The following is a 27,579-nucleotide window of genomic DNA, read 5'->3' as shown; positions in this document are numbered from 1 at the left end:
AGTGCTGGGATTACAGGTGTGAGCCACCATGTCCGGCTAAGCTTATTCTTTTATTTTTTTGAGACAAAATCTTGCTCTGTCACCCAGGCTGGAGTGCAACGGCGCGATCTTGGCTTACTTTGATTTTGTTGACTCACTCTTGACCCCTGGGTTCAAGTGTTCCTCTTGCCTCAGCCTCCCAGGCAGCTGGGATTACAGGCGCCCACCACCATGCCCAGCCAAGCTTCTTTTAAAGTAAGTTTCCTGACGTGAAATTGTTGGCGTTTTTTGTTGTTTGGGTAGGTTGGGTTTTGCTCTATCACCAGGCCAACTAGCGTGTGACACACGGAAGCCACTTAGTGCAGTGTGTCACACGTGGTCGGTGTCCTTTCATGCCTCTGCCTTGTCAGAGGTCCCTGTTTTAGAGTATTAAACAATACAAGGAAGCCCGTTATGTACAAAATACTTATGTATTTATGAATTAATGACCAAATTAAATATGAAACCTTATATAAAAAGAGGTGTGGTTTTGTCTCCCGCCCCATCCTCCCCTCCTCAGTGAATCAGCTCAGAGCGACAGGAGGCCAGGGCTCTGGTCCTGCTGGGACTCCTTCCTTCCTCCCCTCTCTGCCTTCAGGTGTGGCCTGCTTGGGGGGTTTCCTGCATCCGACTCCCTGGAGTTTAAAAAGCCAGGTTCCTGGGGACTGGAATTCATACCTCCTTCCCCTCTCTCCTGCCTGCTCCTCCCTCTGGGGACAGGGGCACCACAGCTGGCCTGGTTCACCCACAGCCTCCCAGGAGGGTTCTCCTGGCTGCCTGGCTCCTGCATCTATCTCTGACAGTTCTCAGGGAAGGGGTGGTGGGTCCCTGAGGGGTAAGCCAGGCCTGTTTCTCAGGGAGTCCGGTGGTCACTCTCCTGTGGCTTCCTGCAGCCCTGGGCCACCTTCACTTTCTCTGCCCTGGCATTCCCTGCATCCCATCAGTGGACCCAGGTTGCCCAGCCCTGCAGGCACCTGGGAGATCCATTTCCCACTCTCCTTGTCCTGGAGGACCCGCTCTCCCTCTCGCCCACGGCTCCCGGGAGGCCCAGAGGGGAGGAGGTGGGGCTGCTCTGGGCTCCCCTCTTGCTTCCCTGGTGCCCAGCCCCTGGGCTCCTGAGCCTCACTTGGAGCCCCGGGCTGAGCGGAACTGCAGGGAGGCCGAGCAGCCTGTAGAGGGCAGCACGCGCACGGCTTCGCAGCCAGCCGCCCTGGAGCACGTGGAGGGGAGGCAGCCACAGCCCTGGAGGATCCTGGGCCTGGACAACATGGCTTCCCCCAGGGCTAGAGCCGCTTGTCCTCCCACTGCCTGCTCTCTCTCGATGAGGATTTAACTTTGTTTCGGGTTCGCTCAACACCAGGCCTAACCAGCGTTTTCCCGGAGCCCAGCCCAGAGCCAAGCTCTCTCAGCCAGAACATCTCTCACAGGTGAGGCAACTCCTGAGCTCGAGCCCGCAGCCCCACGGACTCCACTTTTACACCTAAAGGGTGGTGAAATTTGGGTTTGGATTAGAAAACGGAAAGGGCCCAGCGTTTGTGGCCACAATTGTGGCCCAGCGTTTGCCCCATGGGGGCTGGAAGCTACTGTTCAACCCCCTCCATTCCTCCAGCCCCGCCCTCGTCCTCTCTGGATGAACCTGGCTCTCCCTCCTGCCCCATTCCCCCTCCTCTCCTTCCCTTTATCCCACCCGGCACTAAGAAGGCCAGGTCCTTTATTTTCGCTAGGGAGACTGCTAGAAACCAGGGCCACGCCCCTTTCCCTGACCTCCGGCCCCTACTGCAGCCCCCCGAAAACACCCACCAGAAGCATCCTGTGGGGTGGTCCTTTGAGGGCAAGGAGGGGAGCCTGCAGTCTCCAGACAGGCAAAAGCAAACGTCCGGTGCCATCTGAGTCCTGAAACCAAACCCCTCCTTGCCGCCAGCCTCGGCCCCTCCATCACCAGCCGGCTGGAGGCCAGGCCCCTGTGCTGCGCTGGGAGCCAGCTGGCAGGGTCAGGGCCTCCGCCGTCAGAGAAGTGCCGAGTCCCTTACTGAAAGGCATTGGCGTCGATTCTGCAACCTCTATCTTCACCTCCTCATCATGGGGGCCTCTGTTTAGAGAAATGTGAGCTAGGCAGGGGCTTTTTCTGATTTTCATTCTTTGGGGTGCATAGAGGACAGAGTGTTTGTTGGTGATTTTTTGTTTCGGTTTCGGTCTGGTTCTTGTTTGCTTTTGTTTTTTGCTAATTCTGCCCCACCCTATAAAAAGCAGTGGCCCCCAGAGGCCGGGGAGGGCCCTGAGGAGCTCGGGTCGCTGTGCACTGGTTCCCTCTTCCTTCTCCACCTGTCCCAACTGCTTCCTTTGGTTCCCATCTCTGAATCTGAGGGTAAAGGAGGGGTGAGGGAGAAGTTTCTTGTTGCACCAAGAGGTGCTGCTTCCAGGCCTGGAGCTCCGAACGACCTCTGTCCCCCTGATCAGGCCTGCGCTACCACAGCCCCCTGGGAGGGAGGGACGCTGGCGGGATGCAGGCCTTTCCACTCCTGGCCTTTGGCAGCTGCACCCCAGGATGTAGAAGCCTTGAGTTGGGCTCTGAAGGCTCCATTTCTACCCTGACTTCTCCAGTGGGGATTTGAGTAGGCTCCGTGTGGAAATGCCCACAAAACAATTGTAACACTCAAGTCCATCAGTGGAAAAACATGGCCAGCAGGGGCAGGATCACTTCTGCTTGCTGGGAGGGGGCTGCCTCTCTGGCCAGAGCAGTGGCCAAGACACACGGGGAAGCTGTCGAGGCTGGGAAGCTTCCCCTTTGACTCAAGGTCTCTCGAACTCAGAGATAAAATGCCAGAGCGCTTGCTCCTCCCAGCAGTTGACTCCCGTCCTGCTTTGAGTCTGGGGACCTCTGCAGGTGGTTCCCGTTCTGCTCCACAGGGCTCTGCTCCCCTCTGGCTGAGCCACAGTGGCTGGTGAGGACAGCTCCACCCTCTGGGTCCTGGTTACAGGGGCCCCTGGTCCCTGTAAGGTGGATGGGGTGATGCAGAAGAGCAGAGGGGCGAGGGCGGATGGGGACAACAGCAGCAGGGTTAGAAGAGGGTGGCGGCGTCTCAGACCACAGCTGAGGAGGAAGACGGGGATGAAGAGGAGGCTGCCGAGGAGGACGGGGAGGACGGACTGTTCCAGAACAGCCACCGCCGCTTAGGCTGCCGCTTGAGGTGGAGGTAGTCCTCCTTCTCGCGCTCCTTCCGTGCCCGCTGGTAGTGATCTTCCTCCTTCAGGTACCACACGGGCGGCCACCGGTGCTTCTCGAAATACTCCTGGTTTTCTGGAGCAGAGAACAGCGTGGCTTAGTTAGAAAGGAGGCACAGGGACAAGAGGACTGTGGGACACCAGCCCCACCCCGCCACGAGGCCTGCAGCAGGCCCCAGCCCAGCCCCCAACACATCCCCAACACGTGAGCCCCCGAGACAAGCTAAATGCTCAAAGAGCGGGGCTGAAAGTCAGCACTGGGAAGCCCTTCTGGCTATGTTTCTTCCCTAAGACAGCAGGGCGATCTAAACCGGGGCTTCCTGAGCGTTGTGGGTAAAACGACTGAGATGAAGGGTAAAGGAGAAGGGGTCAACAAATGTCGGAGGAGACACTCGTCGTGGTTAGGGGATGAGAGTGGGAGTTTCTGGCCAGAGCTGAGGTTCCCAAGGGGAGATGGAGTCAGGCCACAGCAGGACACAGGATCAGAGCAGAGGAACGCTGGCCTTATTCTGCAGGGTGTGGGGAGCCGCAGAAGGTTTGGAACCAGAGAGTGATGCTATTGGACCTGTGCCTTAGAAAGAAAATGCTAGGCTGGGTGCGGTGGCTCACGCCTGTAATCCCAACACTTTGGGAGGCCAAGGGGGGCGGATTGCCTGAGGGCAGGAGTTTGAGACCAGCCTGGGCAACAAGGTGAAACCCCGTCTCTAGTAAAATACAAAAAAAATTAGCCAGGCGTGGTGCTGCACCCCTGTAATCCCAGGTACTTTGGAGGCTGAAGCACAAGAAGTGCTTGAACCCAGGAAGTGGAGGTTGCAGTGAGCCAAGACTGCACCACTGCACTCCAGCCTAGGCAACAGAGCAATGCTGTCTCAGAAAATAAAAAAAAAAAGTGTTTTAATAGTGAAAAGGTGGAGATATCAGAGGTGGAAGACTTGGCAGCATGGAGCAAAAACGTGGCAGCAGGGTGGAGGGTCACGGCAGAGTGGAGGAAGCCCGAAGAGGACCCCATGGAGTGGCAGACCCCTCAGGGAGGCCAGGGACACCTTCCTGGAGCCTGTGCAGTTCCTGTTGAGCTCTAGGGCCTGAGAAATTAATCAGGAAGAGACAGGAGGCCTCAGAGGATGTCCAGACCTGGGTGGTCCAAGCTGTGGCCTGTGCCCATTCCTGGGTTGTACAATCAATTTAGTGGGCCATGAAAAAAACATATATATTTTCCTATATGTGTCCTGGGTCACAAGAGGAAATGTATTTCTTATTATGGTGTTCTGTCCAGAAAAGTCTGAAATCTGCCAGCTCTAGTCCAGTGTCCTCTTCATTCCTCTGAGAATGAGAAGCCCAGAGAGGCAGGGTGAGTGCCCTCCAGGCCAGTGCTTTTCCTGGGGCCCTTCGGCTTGGCTGGAGGCTCCTTCGCAGGCTACTCCCGGCCCCAAGGTCAAGGGTCATCACCGCAGCCTCCCAGTCCCTGAGTTATGTGGGAGCTGTGGAACCCCAAGGGGAGAGCAGCAGGCGCTGCCAGGCCTGGCCCCGGATGCTCACCTGGGGACATGGCCTTCATGTCTCGGGGGAACTTGCGGCACACGTTGTTGTAGTTGGTGCAGATGTGGTGGAGACACCAGTCAGCCAGCTGGTACGCACAGTGGAACTGGGGACAGGAGGGAAGGGTATCTGCACTGAAATCTCCAGGGGAGAGGGTCTGCAGACACCTCCAGCTGCCTTTAGCGCTAAAGCCTGCGGTCTTAGAGTGCCCACGCCAGAGGCAAGGCCACACAAAACCGAGGATGCTGCTGCCTCAGGCTCCTTGGCACGACTGCCAGCACAGCCATCCCTCGCCTCTGTTCTGCCCGCTCCCAGCATCCTCGCTGCAGACACCCAGAGCCCCATGTGGTGGCTTCATACTGTGCCCTCCTCAGATCTTATGCCACGTGACTTCCCTCTCCTCCCCAACAGGGACCAAGGCAGCCTGCACCGAGGCGCTGACAGTGAGCAGAGGGAGCTACTTTCCCAGGGGTGTCTGCAAGCCCTGTGTGAGCCGGGCTATCACCCCACACACTAATCTTTGGTGGCTGAATTTCTGGCACGGTGAGGGCCAGTGTGGGAGATTTTGCTTGTCTGTTTGGTGTTAAGGGAGTGGGCAGTTAATTTCAGATGGAGAGTCCTCAGTCCCCCTTAAATGACCTCAGGCAGGCAGCAACCATATGTAAGCCTGAGCCTGGGGTTCCCTCCCCGGCTCTACTGCTGCCTAAAGCCTCATCCCTTCCCTGCTTGGCCAGCTCCCCTCCGGGTACATCAAGGTTCCCCAGCTGCTTCCTGGCACGGAGGGGACATGGGCTCCGCACAGTTAAGGAGTCCAGTCCAATGACAGGTTCCCCACATCGACCGCCTTCCAGCCTTCCCACTCACAGCCAATGGGAGGCAGAGTGTGGTACTGAGGCTGCCGTAGATTCCCTTCCCTGCCGTGATACCTGAGCCAGCTCCAGGAACACAAGGACGTCCCCATCGATGTCCACCATCATCTGGGTTGCTTCCATCAGCCCGGTCACTGTGTACTGCTCTGTGACACACATGGCCACCAATCAGCTGAAGAAGCACATGACAGGACCTGCGTTCACCCTCCCCCTGTTCCTCTCCCTCCCAGCTCACTGCAGGGCAAGGAAAACCAGGACCCCAGCAAGTCCCAATAGGGCAGGAAAGGCCCCAGGCTATGAAGTCTGCTGCCACTGGGAATGCCAGGGATGAGAGCAAGACCTTCTCGACAGGCTGGGTTAGGAAGAGTAAGTGGGACATTAGGATCATCCAAGAGGATCTTTCAAACTACGAATGTCTGACGACATAATCTGATAGAGATAGGGTCAAAGTTCCCAATAGAACCAGCCACTGATATACAAAGGCGAGCGTGGGAAACCTCGTGCCTGGTGATCAAAGAAAAAGGCTGAGAACTGTTAGAACTAGAAGTTACCTCTAGTTGTTTGTTTTAATTTAAATTTTGTAACAAGTTGTGTACTAAGCTTGCATTTAAGTTAAAATATTTATATTGAAGAAATAAACACCCTTGGTTATGAATTTTATTTAGAAGTATCAGTATAAACTCATGAGTTATCTTATCCTTAAAAAGATCAGGCCAGGTGCAGTGGCTCATGCCTATAATCCCAGCACTTGGGGAGGCTGAGGAGGGCAAATCACAAGGTCAGGAGTTTGAGACCAGTCTGGCCAATATAGTGAAACCCCGTCTCTACTAAAAATACAAAAAAATTAGCCGGGTATTGTGGTGTATGTCTGTAATCCCAGCTACTTGGGAGGCTGAAGCAGGAGAATCGCATGAACCTGGGGGAGCGAAAGTTGCAGTGAGCCAAGATCGTGCCATTGCACTCCAGCCTGGGCAACAGTGCAAGACTCCTTCTTTTAAAAAAAAAAAAAAAAAAAAAATCAAGATCAATGTATTTCCCAGCTGTGTCCACAGAAAAGACTTAGAAACAACAACCATCCCAGCACAATAAGCATTCCTAATGCATACAAATCCCAGTTCCACTTCCAACATAAGAAACCAGGACTTCCTGAAGAAATGGCTGATTCCAGGTCTGGGGCATAGAATGTTCAAGAGGAACCCAGAACATCCCATCATTCCAAATAGAGAGGAAGTCCAGAGACTCTGGAGCCAAGACAAAGAGTGTATGTAGGATTTGAGCTTCAATGAGGATAACTGCAATTAATTGAAACCAATCAAGTATGTTCAAATCTAAGAGAGATCAAAATAATACTTAGAAAACAAACAACTGGCTGGGCATGGTGGCTCATGCCTATACTCCCAGCACTTTGGGAGGCCAAGGTGGGCAGATCATTTGAGGTCAGGAGTTCGAGAACAGCCTGGCCAACATGGTGAAACCCCACCTCACCTAAAACTACAAAAATTAGCTGGGTGTGATGGCATGCGCCTGTAGTCCCAGCCACCCAGGAGGCTAAGGCAAGAGAATTGCTTGAACCCGGGAGTGAGCCAGTATCGTGCCACTAAACTCCAGCCTGAGCAACAAAGTAAGACTCTGTGTCAAAATAAATAAATAAATAAAAATTAGCTGAGTGTGGTGAGGCATGCCCATAGTCCAAGCTACTTGGGAAGCTGAGTCGGGAAGATCACTTGAACCTAGGAATTCGAGGCTGCAGTGAACTATGATCAGACCACTGTATTCCAGTCTGGGCAACAGAGCAAGATCCTGTCTCTAAAAAAATATAATCACAGTAATAATTCAGTAAGCTGAACATATGTTTCATGTGCTTTTATGTATTTGCATTCTACTGAACAATAACACGTTTTCCACTTGAATTAATGGCTTCACAGGAAGCATATTTTTTTTTTAATAATTTTTTTTTCTTTTTTTAAAGATGGGATTTCACCATGATGGCCAGGTCTTGACCTCCTGACCTCAGGTGATCCACCCACGTCAGCCTCCCAAAGTGCTAGGATTACAGGCGTGCGCCACCACGCCTGGCCAGGAAGCATATCACCAATTATACAAAACTTGGCATCTTCCACTGATCCTTAGCAAGGCAGATATATACACTTTTGTATATGTTTCCTAGAGTGTATCGACAATTTCATGAAAAGTTTCTTAACATGATTTCAATAAGCCTTTCCATGCAGCGGTCCAGTTTGACATTTTTAATGACTACCATGTAACTGCCCGTGTGTGCTTAACCAAGGGTTTGGCTGTGACTTGCTTCTAATTGCCAATTTTTCCCCTTTGGGTCATTTTTCTGGAGGTGGTCTTTTAAAAGTGGAATTATTCCATCTAAGAATTTGAAGCTTTATGTGCTCTGGGAAGACCACACCATTTTTTCATGGACAGCAAGAAAAGATACACTGTTGTAGCTGGGATCTTTCGAAGCCTCTCTTGCTACCTGCCCCAAAGTCCCCTTTACCCCTTTTTGGGGACCCTGGACTCCCTCTGCGGCCTCAGCTCTTAATCTTCTGGTTCTGATCAATGATTTCTGCCTTCTTTCCATAACCCAGCCCCACCTTATTCATTTTTCACCTTAGGATTGCTGTTTTCTCTCATACCTGAGCCCCAATCTTCATCATCTGCCTAGATAGACCCCAGCAGCTGTGACACTGGGCCCTTCCCTGAACCTCAACTCAGTATGTGAGGATCTGCTCTCTGCCCCCCGACCTATGCAAGAATATTAACCTCGGCATCAGTATGACCACTGGTACCCATGTCACCACCACTAGCTGAAACAAGAGCTGGCTGCCTGCCTGGGTCCAGGTCTCCGGCCCCAGGCTTCCTTCACCCCGCGGACACCACTTCTCTCCCCTGGGCCTTTGGACCCAGACTGCCTGCCACTGGCTCTCCCCCACACCTCAGTTCTTGCACCACCTCAGAGAGCCCCTGGGATTGGTCCATGCAAAAAGCTGAGCTCTGGCTCACGCAATCTGTTCAAAGACTAAGGAGTGGCAGGGATGTTTGTGTGCTGTTTCTGGAAGGAGGAAGAGAAGGTGATGTCAAGGGTAGGGAAAGAAGAAAAAAGGCAAAAGAAGTAGAAGAAGAAAAATGAACAAAAGGAGAACCACAGGGTAAAAATGTAGGAATTGTGTTCTTTTTTGACTGCTTAAGCTTGTCCAAGTGAAGCCAAGCTAAGAACATAAAGCAAGATCATGTTCCATTTTTGTTTGTTTGTTTTGAGATGCAGTTTTGCTCTGTCCCCCAGGCTGGAGTGCAGTGGTGCAAACTCAGCTCACTGCAACCTCTGCCTCCAGGTTTCAAGCAAGTCTCCTGCCTCAGCCTCCCGAGTAGCTGGGATTACAGGTGCCTGCCACCAAACATGGCTAATTTTTGTATTTTTAGGAGAGACGGGGTTTCACCATGTTGGCTAGGCTGGTCTTGAACTCCTGGCTTCAAGTGATCTGCCCACCTCGGCCTCCCAAAGTGCTGGGCTTACAGGTGTGAGCCACTGAGCCCAACCTCATGTTCCATTTTGTTGGGCTGAAATCGCCTTTGGAGAGAGCCCCTCAGGTGACCCCATCAAGCATCCCCTGTACACACCGTTCTTCACTCTGTCTCCTCATCCAGAACTCTGTGCCTGTCAACAGATTCCATTTGATGTAAGCTTAGTCCCTTGGACATGAGCTAGTCCCCCAGGAGGAGAGAGGTGAGAGGAGAACATAACATCGCCCCTTGGGGTTTCCCTGACCTCCCCTCCAGGGAGGTCCCCAAGCGCTCCGCTTAGTTACCTGTGAGAGCAACCAGGTGTGGCAGGCAGAGGCGGTTGGCTAGGATGATGAGCTTCATGTCGTCCAGGTCAGGGCTGGACGTGAACATGCCCGTGTAGAGGTATTCCAGCACGGCCCGCATGCAGCTCTTGCTTGTGTAGGGAAACACCACCTGGGTGGGAAGGAGTGACATCACAGCAATGAGGTCCTGCTTAGCAGGAGAGGAAATCAGCCCTGAGAAACTGAAGAGCTCTGGGCTGCATGCCGGGGCTCCCCGAGACGGGAAGCCTTCCCTGTGCTGCGTGTGTATCGCTGAGAAGACCCCCAACACCTGGCCCCTAGAGCGACAACCTGTGCCGAGCCCCAGTTCGCTGACAGCACCAGAGAACAGGACTCTACTGTCATTTCTGTGTTTATTTTTAGAAATGGAGTCTCGTTATGCCATCCAGGCTGGTCTTGAACTCCTGGTCTCAAGCATTCCTCCTGCCTCAGCCTCCTCTGTAGCCAGGACTATAGGCACAAGCCATGGCATCCAGCTTCTAAACTCTTCCAAAGGGACCTGGATACTCACTGGCATGCTTTGGAAGCCACTCTGGCTTGCGGGATGCTTGAAGAAGGCCTTCTGGTCACCTCAACCTACACCTCAGCCCCTCCCTTCCCTGTAGCAAGCAGAAACGAGATACAGAATAAGAAGGGCCCACAGCAGCTGACTTCTTTCTGTCTGCTCAGAGCAGCTGCTTCAGGCCTCCGGGATCTCTTGAGAGCAGTGCTGCAAGAAACTGCTTTCTCATCAGGTGCAAGGCTCTCCAGGCTGTGCTGGGAATTGGCTAGAGCCTTAAAAGCTGGCGTCTACATTACCGAGAAGTGCCCGGGACTGGCAGGCCCCTGGGGCTGGTGAGAGCTCCTAGTCTCACATTTTGTGTATCCAAATCCTACTCCTACTCCAGAGACCGACTCCCATTCCCAGTGCTTCCACTTAGTCTTCCTTAAGTACTTCCTTCCCAGAAATCTTAGAAAATGCACATTCCACATCACGGGATGCCATGCAGCCTCGTTCTGGGTTCTGTTTTTCATTCAGGCATTTGGTGAGCACTTCCTAAGAGACTGGCGCTGAGGGGGTATTTGGTAGAAGGAAAAAGACCCAGTCCCTGAACTCAGAAGCAGTTAAGGAATAGCAGGAAAAACTGTGGATGTTCAGAACTCCACGTGCCTGTGCGAAGCAGAACCTCCCTAACTACAAGGTTCCAGTACACTCAGGATGGACAGCTGAGGTCCAGGAACTCAGAGTACACCAAGGGCTACCGCCCGGGCTACTCTGCTTGGAATGGAAAAGAGAACAAACCCAGGAGAATATATCTAAGGACACACTGAGGGGATCCTTCTATCCCCATGTTTCCAGTCTAGGTGCCTGAGAAAGTGGTGGTACCGTGAGAGCCGGAGGGGCACTGATTAGAGGGGCAGGCGACTCTATGAAGTATTCCCTCCTTCCTTTCTCCCTCCCTCTCTCCCTCCCTCCCTCCTTCCTTCCTTCCTTTTTTTTCCATAGAGACAGGGTCCATGTTTCCAGGCAGGTCTCAAATTCCTACTGAAGGAGCCCTCCCACCTCCGCCCCTCAAAGTGTTGGGATTACAGGTGTGAGCACTGCCCAGGCCTAGTCTCTTTATTTTGAGGCTTTGACAACTAAAGCTTGCTGGCCCTATAGGGCTCCCCCAGGGCTGCCCAGGTCCTAGAGATAGTGAAGGACTTGCCTACCAATGTGCCTTTCATAAGCAAACCAACCAATCCAGAACCCGAAGCCCACTACCTCCCCTGCCCTAATCCCCTAGAGCCAGGAGACAGACAATAGCAATAGCCCCAGGCCCCAGAGCCTGCTAAATGTATTCAAACCAGCCAGTCCTAAACTGCTCAACCTGCCTGGCCCATTCTCCCGGGGAAACCCTCTGCCTCCTAACTGACCCCAGAGCTTCCCTGGTGGCCCCCAGCCATGGTGGTGTGGCATGCCCGTCTTCTTGGGATCTGTGCGTAACAAGCTGTCTTAATGACAGCCATCTCCAGATCTGGTGGCCTCCCCTCATCTCAATAATCATGAAACCTACCTTTTAAAACAGTGCTGGATTCAGCCTGGGACACGCTGAGTTTTTCTAGTGGTTTCAGGTGTGTCAGGGAGGCCATAAGGTACAATGTAAAGAGCCAAGGAATGGGAGTCCCGAGTTCAAGTCCTAACTCTACTTCCAACTTCACACAAGCTACTTAACTTCTCAGGGCCTCCTGCAATTTCCTAGGTGTACAGTAGGAGTGGCGCACATGTAAGTCGCATGTGAATTCAAGGAGATAATATACCAAAAGTGCTTTCTCAACTAGCTGGTTGAGGTGTTAGTGTAATTCCCTCTCCTGGTGCACCGTGTCATCCTTAGCTCCAGGAACCACCTCATAAACCTGTCGGCCCCTCACCCTGTGGTTAGCACACAGTCAACGATACAGAAAGCACCCTGAATGGCAGTGCCTCAGATGTAAACAGTACCAGTGTTTCACTCCTTCCTCCCCCTCTTTGTGTCCTCAGCCTTACCTCCCGGGTGGAGCTCTCCACAAATGGCCCCCCAAACATGGCAGCCATCCAGTCACAGCTGGAAATCAGTAGGGGCTTGTGGGCACTGATGGTGCCATCATCCAGGATGAAGGTCACATCTGTCCAGAAGAAGCATCACAGGAGGGCCGGTGAAAGAAGGTGGGATAATGAGCCCCCAGGGGAGCCATGGAGTCTTCTCCTGAACCCAGAAGATTCGGGACACAGAACAACCCCGCTCCCAGCCGGGGAAGACCAGGCTTTGAAAGCACGGCAGCCGCAGCTCCAGGATACCAGGAGCTGAGACCGACAGGCAATACTAATGGGACCAACGCAGAACCCCCTTGCCTTCCAAGCACGTTCCATACCTGAGAAGGTGCCTTTTGCCAAGCACTCCTTAACCCGGTTGGTCCGGCGGACATGGAAGGCCTTGGTGATCTCCTGGTTCATGAAGGCCTCATTGTTGAGAATATTGGCCACCATCATGCGCAGATCAAAGACCTCGAGCAGCTCGGCGATGTGGGCGATATGCATGAGGTCACGCTCGTTCTCGTCCAGCTCCCCCGTGTACAGGTACTTGAGGACGGCCCGGAAGGGCCCCGGCTGGATGGAGTTGTCCATCTTCACCACCACCATCAGCCGGGATTTGTAGGTAAGAGGATCTTCTGCCATCTCTTCCTGGATGCTCACAAAAGCTCGGCTCCAGGAAGAGAGCACACGACCCCTGCCCGGCAGGTACCCTGTCCCGTTGCCCCGTAAGATCCCGTCGCTGGTGGAGGCACGGAGGCCGGCGGGACCGGAGCCCCCGGCCTCGTCCACACTTTCACACACGTCAAAGCTGGCTGCCCGGAGCAGAAAGTCTCGCCCGTGGTGATGGTGGTGGTGGTGGTGGTGTTGATCAGGGTGGCCCTGGTGGTCATCTGGGTGGGCACCCCCTGGCCCCGAGGGGCCCCCCAGCTCCCCCTCACTCAGGTCCATGAGGAACAGGTCATAGAACTTGGAGGAAGAGGTGGAGAGGTAGATCTTGTGGGCAAAGATGCGCACCCGCTCCTGCAGCACCAGGATGACGTCCGCGCAGAGCGGGTCCTCCAGGAGGTGGGCGGGGCACTCCTCGCTGCTGGAGGGTGGGTCGGGCACCACGATGATGGGGGGCGGCGGCTTGGGGGGCAGGAAGGGTGCCTGCAGCAGAGGCCGCTGCACATTACGGAGGTGGGACTTCCAGAATTGCAGGTGGCGGCGGGAGATGAGGGCAGCTCGGATGGCGTTGTCAAAGACGTCCTTGATGCCGAACTGGGCCACCACGCTGGTCTCGTAGTATGGGATGCCCAGCTCCTTGGCCACCTCCCGACCCTTCTCTGGGGGCAGGATTTCATTGGGCTTGATGGGCCTGGTAGGTTCAGGAAGGGAAACCAAGCTGGCGTTGGGGGTGGAGGGAGGCCGCCTGTTCTTCTGCAGGCTGGAGGGACCCCACTCAGGATCTGGCTGCCGGTCCCCACCCACTCCTGCCCTGCTCTGTCTGGCCAAATCCCATCAAGCTCCTTCAAAGTCCACCCAAACCCTTCTTCTTCCAGGAAGCTTTCCCTAACTATGCCGGGCCCCAGTGAGCTCTCCAGTGCAAAGCTGTGACAGCGCTGCCTCTTTGGCAATTAGCAGGCAATGCTTCCTATGGGTATTTAACATGCTCACATAGTTACTTTATCTCCCAGCAAAATTATAAGACTTTTTCATGCAAATATCACCTCTTCCTCTCTGTCTTTCCTCATGGTTCTTTATATAGCACTGCCCACACCAGAGGTGTGCAACAGGTATACGAAATGAATGAATGAATGAATGAATGAGCGTGCTTGTTGACTCCCGATGCAAGCTTGCTCCAAATGGAGGGAGAGATGTGAGGCTCAGTGAAACTCCCCCATGGCTGAGCAGGGAGCCATGGTGAGGCACCCTCCTGGTTTGTCTCCTTGGTACCAGCACCCCCTACCTTGCCAAGGGTCGCCTGGCCCTGTTGACAGCCTCCAGGTCAGCGTAGCGCAGGTCCAACTGGCAGCCCACCAAGATGACAGGTGCTCGGGGGCAGAAGTGCTTGATTTCTGGGTACCACATGGTCTTGACATGGTGGAGGGAATTGGGGTTGGCAATGGAGAAGCACAGAACCACCACATCGGATCTGCGGGCGGGGTGGGGGGAGAGTAAGGTGACAGGCAGAGAAGCAAACTGTAGCTTACCTGGTCCAGGAACGTCAGCTCCACCCCAGCCTGTAGAGTCCCACCCCTGGCTTAGGTATCTGCTCACGTGTTCTTACACAAAACGTGAAATAACTACCTCCAATTTATGTGGCATTTTAGAGCGTAAGACTTGTTTTGGACCCACAGCAATCTTGTGAGTTGGAAGGCAGTTTTTACCACTTCACAGTTGAGAAACATCATCTCAGAGCTACTAGGCACAGAGCTGGAACTCAATCCAGGCTTCCTGATTCCTGGCCCAGGTTCCCTTTGCTGCCCCAGGCTGCCCCAGCCCAAGGAGGCTCTGCCAGAGCTGTTTTCTCCACTCCTTCCTCCCAGCTGAAATTTCAGAGGTGCTCAGTTCCTGGGAAAAGCAGGAAAAACCCACCCTGTTGGTTCTCTGTAGGCAGCCAGAGGCCTTCCCTACCTCCCATAAGCAAAGCGACGGTCTTTGTGGTGGTCTCCAAAGGTGTCCCAGAGGCGCAGGGAGACGCTGACATCATCTACCACATCTCGGGAGCGTTCCAGCACCTGGGGACAGGGGAGGAAGAGTGGGACTCGAAGACAGCAGTTTTGGGGCCCTCTGTGTGTCAGCTCAGGATGGGCGCCAGCTGACCCCTGGGGGTCCCAGACAGCACCAGGGATGGAGGGACAGGGCTAGCATCACCCACTGTGCACTTTGCACAATAATTTCATCCATGGGAAATCTCTGTAGAATCAATAACAAGGGTGGCCTCCAAGCCAATCAGGAGTGGAAGAGACCCTAAGGGACTACTATGGGTGTGGAAGGGGCCTCTTCGGGAGCTGACCCTTGTTCCCGGCTTTCCCTGCAAACTGCATGTTTGTGAGCCTCTGGCCTTTTGCTCTCAGCTGCCGGCTTCTTTGCTCCTCTCATCTCGTATCTCTCCCAGGCCCCAGCCCCTTAGTGTTCCCCATTACTTAGGGCTGTGATTACATACAGTGCATTACCCCAGACAAGGCTGGGGTCCCAGGCACCAGCTCAGTCCCTGAAAACACAACCAGCCAGAGATGCATCCCTGGGGTGGGCTTGGCTCAAACCTCTCTCCAGGGGCTTCTTCCTCTTCAGCTGCCCTCACCCCACTCCATCCCACCCCTAGAGGGCTCTTGTGAGCTCTGGAGACACCAAGTCCAGACCCATGGAGGGGACCCCCAGCCAGGCAGCCCTGCAGCCTTACCTCCTGGCACACACGATATTGGTCGATGGCCCACACTGTGGGCACGTGCGTGGCCAGCAGCTGGTACTGGGTGAGGGTGGCATTGCAAGCGCGGGCACAGATGAGCCTGGTCTTGCCCACGGCGTTGTCCCCCACCACAACGCACTTGATGGTCTCTACGTTTGGCCTTTCATAATCCATGTCAGAATCCATTAAACGGGACCTGAAGGAGAGGAAGGAGGCAGTCAGGATGGCGTGGCATGCCAGCTCGCCATGGGCCAGGGCCAGCACCTGCAGCGTTCAGCCAGGCTGCCCCCGCTGCAAGCCCCACAGCTGAGAGAAGGAAGAAGGAATGGGCAACGTTCAGGGCAAGAGCTCCGTGGGGACCCAAAGGGCCAGAAGCCCATTCAGGCAGAGAGGAGCAGTGCCACCAGATGGGCCACTTGTCTTCCTGCTGCCTCCATCCTCCAGCTGTGCGTCTGGATGGAGGAGACCTGCGCAAGATCCCCAGCGGAGCCCGCCCAGGCCCTGCCCCGTCCCTTCTGCTCTCCAGAGAGGGCAGCTCGCTCATCATCTGCTCTCCTCCTCCTTTCCCGGCAGGGCAGTGGCAGCGGAACAACAAACAGCTAAGAGAAGCAGAGTGGCCAGGTCCCCACCCTTTCACAGCATGCCTGAGGGCAGGGCACTTTAAAATTTAATGGGCTTGTCAGAGCTGGGCAGCAGCTCTCCTGGCCTCCACCCTTTCCCTCACCCTCTCTGGTGGTGTATTTCCAAGCCCTAGCCTGCCTAAGTGCATCCTTCAACCCCAGCTCCCTTTATAGAGATGCAAGAATTTTCCCTCCCAACCGCCCAGAGATAGGGCCGTTTCTGGACACACCTGACCAGCCCAGGGGCCTCCCCTCCTCTACCTGGGTCTGTCCTGTTGCCTGTGTATCAAGCTCAGCCACGGGTATAGCTTTGAGATGGGGGTGAGGGGAACCACAGGCCTGTGATGATACAGTCAGTGGCCAGTGGGCCTCTCCTTCCCCTACATGGGGCTATCCTCCCAGCACCCTGTCCTCAGCCTCAGAGCGAGTGAGAGCCACCTCCACCCTCTTCTGCCCTTCCCATTCCTGGGGAGGACAATTCTTGGGCTGAAGATCTCAGGCAGCTGGCACTCCTGGGTGATGATCACTGAGCTGGCTACATGGGTGATGGGGTCGCCAGGAATCAAAGGATCAGAAACTTGAGCCTGAACTTCCGGGCAAATGCTTGTCTCAGTTGCCTTCAATGCTGAGCAGAGAGGAAGTGGCTTGTCCACCCACAGAGAGGGATGGCTTGAATAAACAAACAGAAGGCCCTTCTGTAGTCAAATGTCATGTTGGTGTTTAAAAAGCTGTCGCCAGGAGGCCCTAGGTTCAGCATCCACCCTCCTGGGCTAAGGGAGCAGGGGCAGGCCCGGTGTTATTAGGAAGCTTGGTTTCTCCAGCATCATCCGCCCGTCCCACTCACATTCCCTGTGTGCATGAAAGTCGTCTGGGGGGCTTTAGCAGCCCACAGTCATCCCTCCTAGGCCAGGGAAGGCTGAGCTCTGAGTCCTGGAGGCTGCCCAGGCACCCTGGCTGCTAAGCCATCCAGTCCAGAGCCAGGCCACCAGCAGCAACAGACAGGTTCCACTCCTGCTGGGCTGTAACTGGATGCCATCATGCAGGGATGCAGACCGAAATATCCAAGTAACGATAGCAACTGCGATTCTCGCAAGTGGATGCATCTCAGCAAACTAAGCAAAAAGTGCAGCAAGGACTTCTCAATGAGACAGCCTCCTGCTCCTTCTTGGAATGTTACAGGATCTGGATCCTTCAACGAGAGGTCTCCATGCAGTGCCCTTGGGGTCTCCAGGGCAACTGCATCATCCCTTCCCTTTCCTCACCCTCCTCCAGCAGAGAACTATTTTTTGTTTTTGTTTTGAGGTGGAGTTTTGCTCTTGTCGCCCAGGCTGGAGTGCAGTGGTGCGATCTCGACTCAGTGAAGCCTCCACCTCCCGGGTTCAAGTGATTCTCCTGCCTCAGCCTCCCAACTAACTGGGATTACAGGTGTGTGCCACTATGCCGGCTAATTTTGTATTTTTGGTAGAGATGGGGTTTCACCATGTTGGCCAGGCTGCTCTCGAACTCCCGACCTCAAATGATACACTCGTCTTGGCCTCCCAAAGTGCCGGGATTACAGGTGTGAGCCACCACGCCTGGCCCAGAGAACTGTTATTCTAACCACAGGCTTCCTCCTCCCAGTTCTCTCTCCTGAGCTGAAGACCCAGAACCCCACTTTGACAGTTCCTGGTCTCAAGCTGAGGGATGTGCTAGTGCCAGGAGGTGGCATCTGGGCTGTGGTTTCTGTTTTGTCAAGTGGATACCAAAACAGATAGAATCCCAAATACAAAATATGTGCAGCTGGAGGATAAAGATTAACACCCAACCGCTAAAAGAACTTCTTCCTCAAGTTGCAGTTCCAGCAGCACATAGGCCCGTAGACAGAAGCAAGGGGAATGAGGGGCATAATGGAGGGGGTGCCCGTTCTCAAATCCAGGGGCACCTTGACAGTGAGAATAATGCCAGGACACTGGCAGAGCAGTGCTGGGCCAAGTTCAGCTACTTTGAGGTGAAAACACTGGTGCCCACCTTGTGCTGTGTCACCTCTAGGGCTAAGCAGGGATCAGCCAACCAACAAGTAGGAACGTGACAAACACCGTGCTGTGAGTTTAGACACCAGACCTGCTGGGTTGCCTCCCAAGCTTCGCGACCCCTTCCATCCACTCCCCAGCCCCCTCAGCCGTCCCCGGCTTGTTCTTCAGTGCTTCTCTGTTTGTATCATCTCACCCTTTCTACCCTGTCCCAACCGCCTGACTGGCAAACTATACTGTCCTGTCTAGGAAGGGGCAAGCCACTTCACTTTTGTGGGCATCAGTCTCCCCCTCTGGGAAATGGGTGTGAAAGCACTGGCAGACAGTCTCCTAAACCTTGGTTAATTTGTGCCAAGAGAGCCTGGGCTGATTTGTCTTCTTATGTAATGTGGTATTATATAATGCTAGATTGCATATCTATATGTGTAATTATATCTCTCTTTAAGATACAGACTGGCCCAATTCAGCCAGCAGAACTTAGTCTAATCAGGCCTGTCCTAAGTGAGGAGCCTGTCCTGGAGAGAGCGTGCCAACAGTAATACAGTTTTTGCCCCAGGATGTTGCTGATGTTGTATCGTTGCTGATACATGGTGATACAGCCCACTCGGTGAGCTTCTCAACTGCTCCTCTCCCTCTGGTACCCTCCCCTTCCATGACTCCGGACTCCGGACTCCCTCACAATTGCCTCATGCCCACTCAATCAACCTCCATAACTATGACCTACTCACCACCCAGCCCTGGGCATCACAACCGCAAATTCACTCCTCTCCCATGATAATCACAGTCACTGGTATGTGTTCCCTCCATCCCTGTCCCATGATCCCTGTGCCCCTCTCCAAAAACAGCCTCCTGCCCACTGCTCTCCCAGCTCTTTTACTTGGTACAAGCCAAAACCCAAGGTGTGCTGAAATTAGCTACAAACCTCGTGCACTCCCATTCCCACCCCCACACCCCTACACACACTCTGCAGAGCTCAGAAAGGGCCCCTTTCCCTCCCACAGCTGATAGGAGGCTTGTTCATCTGTGGCTGCCCTAGTCTGGTTGTCAAGGAAACGAAAGAATTTCCCTGGGAGCCTGGCTTGTCTCCTAGCAACCAATATCCCACATCATTTTACAAAACGGTAAAGGGAGGAAAATCCTGAAAATGAAGGTAAAAATCAAGGGAGATGGATAGGAAGGGAGAAATGGAAGGAGAAGAACAAAGAGAGAGTGGACTCCGAATTCCGGGAGCCTCCCACGGGGGTCGCTGGCACTGCAAGGAGCCCCGCGCAGATCCAACAGAAAGCAAGGCCCAAAGGGACCCTGAATGGTCATATTAACAAAGGAATGCAAGCCTAAACACAGGATAAACCCCCTCAAACCTGAAATGCGGACACATCACCAAACACCGCCAAGGATCTCCCCAGTAGTTTCACTGAACTCAGTTTCACAGACTGCAACGGAGTTGAGTTCAAAGAACCAGCTCCAGAACCGCCTGCCACACACCCCAATTCCACTGTTGTTTGGATTTTGTTTTCTTAGCAGAATCACTTCCACCCCTCTGGACCGTTTTTTTTTTTTTTTTCCTGACACGCTGTTCTGCACACACACACAAAAGAAAAATTTAAAAAAAAATTTAAACACAGAGAAGGGGGAGGGGCACGACACGCCGAGGCAATCAAATCATCTTCCGCTCCCTAGAAACACCCGGAAAGGGTTAGTCTCCAGACCCTCTGAACCCAGCAGCGGGAGCCAGAGCGCAGGGAGGAGCGGGGCCCAGGGGACGTCGCGAGAGGCGCAGCAGGGCCGGGAGGGTGGCGCGGCGCGTCTGCGGGGTTGCTGGCCACCCTGCCATAACCGCAAGCGGCCATCTACTTACACCACTACATGTGACGGGGTGGCTTCTAGCGTGAGGAACACATCTCTTCCTGCTGAGCACGCTCATTTTAGTGAAATGTGAGGGGTCCCTCCGCGCCTGCAAGTTGGGGCGACGCCGGCGCCGCCGCGCTGCTGCTGGGCTCCAGCCTCTGGGCCGGCTCGCGGCCGCTCAGAAACTCCGGCAGAGCAGCCCAGGCCGGACGTGGGCCCGGGAGCCGCCGCACGCGCTGCACTGCAGCCGCTGCCCCTTCCGGATCAGCATCACCCCACGCCCCGGGCGCCCAATGTCACCGCGGCACGCGGAGCCGAGCTGCGGAGGCTGCGGGCGGCGCGCAGGGGCGCCGGGAGAGGGGCGAGGCCGCCGCCGCTACGCGCCCGGGCCCGCGGCGAAGGCGCTGCCGCGAAGACGCCTGGCGCTGCAGTCCCGGGGACCGCTCGCGACCTCCTTTTTTCATTCACAAAAAAAGGAAAGAGGAAAAAAAAAAAAGAAAAAACGGGAGGGTAAAAAAAGGGGAAGGAAAAAAAAAATCGCACCCGAGAGGACGGCCGTGACGGGCCCCGCCCACCGCCGCGCGCGGTTGGTGGAAAGCGTTCGGGGGGCCGGAGGCGAGGGGGTGGGTTGGGCGGGGAAAGAAGGGGATTGGACGCCCCGGAGACCCCGCCCCGCCGCTCAGGCCCGCCGCCCGCGCTCTTCCGCCCCTCCCGCAGGGACTCCGCGGGGAGGGTCTCGGCTCGCGGGTCCAGTGGCTCCCGTCCCTCCACCTGGCGAGGCTCAAAGCCTCCCTGGACGCCCACGGAGTTTTCCCCTTTCCTCCGGGAGGCGGGCAGGAACCTCTGAGAGGCATCCTAGTGCGCCCTGGAAGGGATGCGAGTTGGAGGAGAACGCGTGGTTGTAAACCCAGGCCCCCACCACTTGTCCACGGGTAGGCGACGGCAGGGGCAGACGGGGTGTGGGTGGGCAGGAAGAATGGCGGTTCCATACAAGCCTTCTGCTGCCTTGGAAATTTTCGTGGCATTTGAGAGCCTTCCTCTCTCCATGGCCCTTAATGAATTGTGGGTGGGTACCTGTACCATCTTACCTGTCTCCCACTGAGGTCTTCAGCCGGTCCCCACCTCCATCCCACCCCCCTCCTGTTGTCTCCTGGAGTTCAGTAACAGCTTCTGACCTCAGAAAGAAACACCATGGAGACAGTAGCCTTGACAATCGTCCCTAAGTCTTCTTTGGGTTCTCTGCCTCAATTTACCCCTCTGTAAAAATAGAGAGATTCTAAGGTGTAACATCTATAACCTGAGTGGTCCTTAGACGAAACTTCCCATATTCAAGGCTGCTTTTATCAGGATGATTTGTTTTTTCTTTTTTAGACGGAGTCTCCCTCTGTTGCCCAAGCCGGAGTGTGCAGTGGCACTATCTCAGCTCACTACAACCTTTGCCTCCTGGGTTCAAGCCATTCTGCCTCAGCCTCCTGAGTAGCTGGGACTACAGGTGCGTGCCACCTTGCCTGACTAATTTTTGTATTTTTAGTAGAGACAGGGTAACCACCTTGGCCAGGCCGGTCTCGAACTCCTGACCTCAGGTGATCCATCCTCCTCGGCCTCTCAAAGTACTGGGGTTACAGGTGTCAGCCACTGTGCCTGGCTAGGATGATCTTGAGTGTTAGTGTTACAGCAGTCAGCCCAGTCTGGTTTGTTTCAGCTCTTTGTTACCTCTGGACAATTTTTAAAGCCCAGACTGGCATGCCGCCCACCTGAACCGCCTCCACCACTCCTCCATCTTGTGCTCTGAAAAATGCAAATCCACTCTAATATTAGTTTATGCAAAATATGATTAGGAAGAGAAATTTACTGCCAAAAGAAAGCTGAGTTAAAATGGAATTTTGTATGGTCTGAAGCATGCTTCTCATCTGTGAAAGCTATACTTGGAAGCTGTCCGTCAAGGTGTTTGTGATCAACCTACCTTACTACCTGGTGGATGTACAGGAAGTGCTCGGTTGGTGGAGGATGGGCCCCTACCTCTTTCTGAATCTACCCAGAGCTAGCCAAGAGGTTAACAATGACGGACGGTGCTACTTCTCATTTCTGGTTAGAATTCACCCTCCATAAACCAGAAAGTACTCATTGGAATACATATTTAGGAGAGAAACTAAACCATGCTCGCATATGTTCTTCCCCACATGTTTGGCATTGAAGAGCCTTACCCCATCTTCTGTGTGCCAAAGAGCCTCTGCACCAGAGAAAAACGTAATAAGAGCTCTCTGCATGGTGCCCACGGCAGGCCAGGGTCTCTCCCACGAACACCCTGTTCACTCCACCCACCTCTAGAGACCGGCTGAGTGCCAGATGTTGGTTTCATCACCTTTCACCTGTCCTGGCAGTAGGCATGGCCCCAGTGCAGCAAGGAGTAGGAAGACAGAACTCCCCTCCACCCTAAGTCATGAAGCAGGAGAGGGTGGCTACTCGGTGGCCTGTAAGCTGGAGCCAATGCCCTCTTTGCCTTTAGAGACAAAGCTAGCTCAGCCTGGAAACCTCAACGAGGCTGGGCTGTGCAAATTCCAAGGTATAGGGTTCATTGGTAGGGGAAGATCTTGAACAAAGATGTGGGTGTCAAATGAAATTGCACCCCCACAGCCCCTGCCATGCTCACACTCAGTGAACTGTTTCAGGCAGAGGTAGGAGCTTTGCTGGGGAGGTGGCCTCAATTCCCAGCCCTGCTTTTTGTACGCGATTCCCTCTTTCAGGTTTTCTTCAAAGGCCTTCCCCATCATTTTGTCTCTCAGGCTGTCGTGGTTGACGCCCCCTCAGTCCTCTCTTATCATCGGATTTCCTCCAAGTCCCCACCTCCTCCATCCAGTGCCCCTCAGCTCATACTCTACAGCCCCTTGTCACTGTTGAGCCGCCCCATCCATGTCCCACCTAGGCTGTCTGGGAACTTCCGCAGACCCCTCCATCAGGCCAGCCTGCAGGGAGCTCCAGTGGTTTGATATTCCCAGCTCAGATGGCAGCATTTCCCCCGCTGTACAAGGGAGCAGACCACCAGCAAGCTCCAGTCCTTGGTCTGTGCCCTAGTTGTGGCTAAAACCAGGCCTTCTTCCCAGCCAGCCCTGGTCAGGACTGCCCCGGGGCCTCCACTCCTGCTACTCAAGACAGCCTCCAGCCCCTGGCACCCCAGCCAAGGATCTGCCACATACCTAAATCTTTGCCCAGCCCTCTAATGCCAGATCCTAGAAAACAGGGCCATTCCCTGAGGCCAGGCTTCCCCACCAGCAAGCAAGGAGCTATTGGGGTCCTCTCCTGCCCATCCCTGTCCCCAGCTGTGAGCACCCGGCAGACAGCAGCATCCCAAAGCACAGGAAGCCACCCATTCCCCTCACTGCACCCTCCTACCCCAGGTCCTGAGGAGTCCATTTTCCTTGATTCGGGTGACTTCTCAAGGCAGGCCTGGTGGGGAGAGAAAAGCTCCTGGCCTCTTTCTTTCTCTGCCTCCTCCATTCTGGTATATACACAGACACACATAAAGACACAGACACCCCCCCCACCCCAGCCCTCTCTGCCCGTTTGCTGCACTTTGGAAACACTGGTGTGATTCCAAGGAGCAGTTCAGCCTGAATGCTGACTTCCCCCATCGCTGGCTTGTGGACCCTCCATGCCAGCTTTCACTGTTGGACCTGGCAATGTCCTGCCACATGCCTAGCCACGTGGCTGCAGCCCGAGGGCTTCCTGGCAGCATGGAGGCAGGTTCCATTCTACAATATCCTGCCCCTGCCTAACCCCAGCATCTCTTCCCTCACCAAAGCCCTCTTGTGACCCCCCCGCACAGTGACATAAACCCCTGGAATCTGTCCCCAAAAGGCACCCCCTCCATTCCTCCCCACACCACCTTCCTCCAGGCCGTCACGCAGCTGCTGCTTTCCTGAAGCCAGGCAGATGCCTGTCTGTGAACGGGAGATTTATCTGGGGAAGGAGAAACCTCCGTCCCGACTCTTAGTAAAGCGTACATGCAGCAGGCTCCCCGGCCAGCCCCACCAGTGTTGCTCTTTCCGTGGCTCTGAAGGCCCCTCCCCAGTGCCAGCCCAGCCTACACAGACCCCCGACTCGGCCCCTCCTCTAACCCTCTAACCTGAACCTTCCCTTTGCTTCCCAGGCAGCTTTACCCTTCAACACTTTGCAGGCTACTGACCGCACTTTCATGGAACCCCTCTCCTGGAACGCTGGAGCCTCTGCAGAGCCCACCCCGTGGGCCTTGTGACATGGCCCCGCCTCCCACCCCCAGCCTTGTGCAGGCTGGGGCACGTGGTGTCCCTACCCTGCAGTTGGGGCAAAGTTCAGAACCAGCCTGAGCAAAAGTAGAGGCATTTCAAGACGCAGAGCCCCCGCAGTGTGAAGGAGCTGGAGCTGGAAAGCCTAGAGCCGCTCAGCCTCCCTGTCCAGGGCTTAAGGGATACCACCGGGTCCCCACAAGGAGACAGGAAGCTCCTGGGACTTTGCACAAGCCGTTCCCTCAGCCTGAACATTTTTTTTTTTTCGAAATGGAGTCTCACTCTGTAGCCCAGGCTGAAGTGCAGTGGCACAATATCAGCTCACTGTGACCTCCGCCTCCTGGGTTCAAGTGATTCTTCTGCCTCAGCCTCCCAAATAGCTGAGACTACGAGTGTGTGCCACCATGCCTGGCTAACTTTTATATTTTTAGTAGAGACATAGTTTCACCATATTGGCCAGGATGGTCTCAAACTCCTAACCTCTGGTGATCCGCCTGCTGTGGCCTCTCAAAGTGCATGAGCCACCAGGACCAGCCTACTCTTTCTATTTCTACTCCTTTCACCAGATAAATTTATACTCATCATTCAAGTGTCAGCCTAGATATCACTTCCTCCAGGAAGCCTTCCATGAATACTTTCTTACGCCTCACAAAGTATACGTTTCCTATTGTGCTCCCCTGATAATACCAATCATACCACTCTATCGTTGGGTTTTTCTCTGTCCTTGACCATACTGAGAATTCTCTGGGATTGGCAGGGGAGAGCTTTCCTAAGAGCCAGCATGGAGGTGTCCCTTTCCCCAGTTAAGGCGCCTGCTCACAGCCCAGGAAGCAGCATGCTGATGCTGGTTTAGGCCAGGTGGGTGGCTCATGCCTGTAATCCCAGCACTTTGGGAGGCCGAGGTGGGAGAATAGTTTGAGCCCAGGAGTTGGAGACCAGTCTGGGCAATGTAATGAGACCCTGTCTCTATTTAAAAAAAAATTTTTTTTAAATTTTTTAAAAAAGATAATGCTTATTCAAAAGATATTTTTGACTTGGCACTGTGACTCACACCTGTAATCCCAGCTCTTTGGGAGGCAAAGGCGGGTGAATCACTTGAGGTCAGAAATTCATGACCATCCTGGCCAGCAAAGTGAAGTCCCCTCTCTACTAAAAATACAAAAATTAGCTGAGCGTGATGGCGTGTGCCTATAATCCCAGTTACTCTGGAGGCTGAAGCGGGAGACTAGCTTGAACCTGGGAGGTGGAGGTTGTTATAAGCTGAGTTTGCACCACTGCACACCAGTGCAATGGCTGAAGAGTGAGACTCTGTCTCAACAACAACAAAAAGAGTATTTTTTATGCCAGTCTAGTGCCTGCAGTCTAGTGCTTCCACAGACATTTGGGAGATGCTCAATAAAAGCTCACGGGTGAATGAATGGGAAGAGAGAGGACGGCACACAGTAGCTACTCACATGCTTTCCGAAGGGGTGTTCCGGGGGCTGTCCTGCCCTTTCCTCCAGGCTTGCATTGCTCTGTGTTGGCTCCAGGCTTCTGGTTGGGAGGGACAGGAGTGGATGGGGCGGTGCAGGAAAGACAGAGGGAAGAAAGGGAATGAGCACATTGCAAATTACTCCAAGGTCATTCAACTCTGATGGAGGGCTCTACTCAAGACAAGAGAGTGGCCCCTGCTTTCTGGGCCCAGCCATGGGTGAGACCCCAGCCGGGGGGGCTAAGACAGAGGCCACCCCAGGGAGTCAAGGGACTAGATGAGAGGCTGAAACGGGGGTCCTGGTGCATCACGTGTCGCAGGTGTTTGTGTATTCTGAGCTGGTCTGGCGATTTGGAAAGGAGCGGTCAGTCGTGCGTCAGTGCCTGGGTTCTGCCTGCACGAAACTGCATGACACCGGATCATTTCCTGCCCTCTCTGGGCCTCACTTTCTCATGGACAAGGGCCAGGTTAGGTGACCTCCAAGACTCATTCTGACCCTGACATCCTCTATGCGTGCCTGGCATGGAAGGTCTGTATTTTCTTGCTCATTCTTTTCATTGAAACATCTCCTGACCCAAATTAGGACTCAGAAAAAGATCAGCTGATGGCCACCATGGCTGAGAATGGAAGGAGGGAGGTATTTTTTGGAAAGAGAGTAAGGTTTAAACACATGGTAAGAGACAGAAAGAGAATCTAATTCTGCAATCGTCCCCACCTTCAGTTTCTTTAAATGGTCAGTCACAGTCTTGGGACCAGTTTAGCCAAAGAAAAGTCTAGAATTTCAGGAGAGATTGGGAGTGATCAAGGAAGAGATGAGAAAGGCCAGGCAGGCAGCTCTGGAGGCTGTTGGCCCTGTGCGGTTCAGGGAGATGGAGGGGCACTTCTGTGACAACCCCCTCGGGGACTGGGAAGCCAGAGAAGCCACAAAAAGAGGCAGCTTCCAGGAGGGAATGGAAACCAAGGCATAGGAGCAGCCACTGAACTCGGTGCCAGCCTTGGAAGTGGCTGTGTGACTTTGGGCAAGAACCTTAATCTCTCTGGTCTCCCATTGGGGAGATAACATTGTCTCTTACCTGAAGACAGGGATGGCTACGTGACCTTCTTCCTGTCCCTTCCAGCACTGAGACCCTTCTAACTTCTTCTCCACTTCTGCCTGCTCCCCCTCACAGACCTAAGCCCCATGCCCTGGGTAAAGGGGGAGCCACCTCGCATTTGTGCCCCTGCCGTCTCGGCCTTGTGTGGAGGACAGACAGCATGGAGGGCAAGAGTCTAATCCCCCAAGGTCAAAAAATCCCATGTAGAACCAGAGGCAGTAGTGCATGCCTGTAGTCTCAGCTACTCTGGAGGCTGAGGCGGGAGGATCACGTGAGCCCAGGAGTTCAAGGCTGCAGTGCACTATGTTCGTACCACTGCACTGCAGCTTGGGTAGCAGAGCAAGAACCCATTTCCCCCTCAAAAAAGAAAGAAAGAAATCCCATGCCCACCTTAGCTCTAGTGCCCTGTAGGTCTCCCAGAAAAATGAAGGCCGGGACAGGGAGATCTTACAGTGGAGTCCTCCCGGCTGGCCAGCCTCTCATCCTACATGCACCCGCCAGAGGTGCTCCAAGCAGGACCTGAAGAATCTGCTTCCAGTCCGATCTGGCCAGGCTACGCCTAGTCCCCGCTGACAGAGGTGTTGGCACGCAGATGCCTGTGCCGATTCCCCCAGTCCTCCCTACGCTGGCCCTGCCTCCCAGGAAGTCACGGCTGGCCAAGGCCTGCACGAAGCATTTACTGCATCTCTGAAGCATCTCCCCCTTCAGTAAAGAAATTGGGGCATTGGTTTGTGTCTTTTTTTTTGAGACGGAGTCTTGCTGTGTCACCAGGCTGGAGTGCAGTGGCACGATCTCGGCTCACTGCAACCTCCATCTCCTGGGTTCAAGTGATTCCCCTGCCTCAGCCTCCTG

At 54.3% G+C, this 27,579-nt stretch overlaps 1 protein-coding gene and 1 long non-coding RNA gene across 3 annotated transcripts; one reads left to right on the top strand and one right to left on the bottom strand.

Moving 5' to 3' along the window:
- Positions 1-2,065: 2,065 nt before the first annotated feature.
- Positions 2,066-25,751, bottom strand: RHOBTB2 (Rho related BTB domain containing 2). 2 transcript variants are annotated; one of them, XM_032288525.1, is made up of 10 exons: positions 25,617-25,751; positions 15,418-15,619; positions 14,649-14,752; positions 13,981-14,166; positions 12,371-13,389; positions 12,006-12,124; positions 9,461-9,611; positions 5,703-5,791; positions 4,777-4,882; positions 2,066-3,316 (listed from the first exon to the last, which is right to left on the bottom strand). In XM_032288525.1, exons 1-10 carry the CDS (start codon positions 25,670-25,672, stop codon positions 3,099-3,101), a joined length of 2,250 nt encoding a protein of 749 aa, XP_032144416.1. In that variant the 5' UTR covers positions 25,673-25,751; the 3' UTR covers positions 2,066-3,098. The 2 variants fall into 2 exon arrangements, with proteins under 2 accessions (XP_032144416.1, XP_032144417.1); XM_032288526.1 differs by lacking the exon at positions 25,617-25,751 and adding an exon at positions 19,911-20,195 and having other exon boundaries at positions 2,850-3,316.
- On the top strand, positions 21,353-27,081 carry LOC116558485. Its single transcript, XR_004272022.1, has 2 exons — positions 21,353-21,392; positions 26,803-27,081. It is a non-coding gene; the product is annotated as an uncharacterized LOC116558485 (long non-coding RNA).
- Positions 27,082-27,579: the final 498 nt, after the last annotated feature.

This window comes from Sapajus apella, unplaced genomic scaffold (genome assembly GCF_009761245.1).
Source record: "Sapajus apella isolate SASKATOON/1434 unplaced genomic scaffold, GSC_monkey_1.0 scaffold21, whole genome shotgun sequence".
Taxonomy (NCBI): Eukaryota; Metazoa; Chordata; class Mammalia; order Primates; family Cebidae; genus Sapajus; species Sapajus apella.
This window is presented reverse-complemented; position numbering and strand designations above follow the sequence as displayed.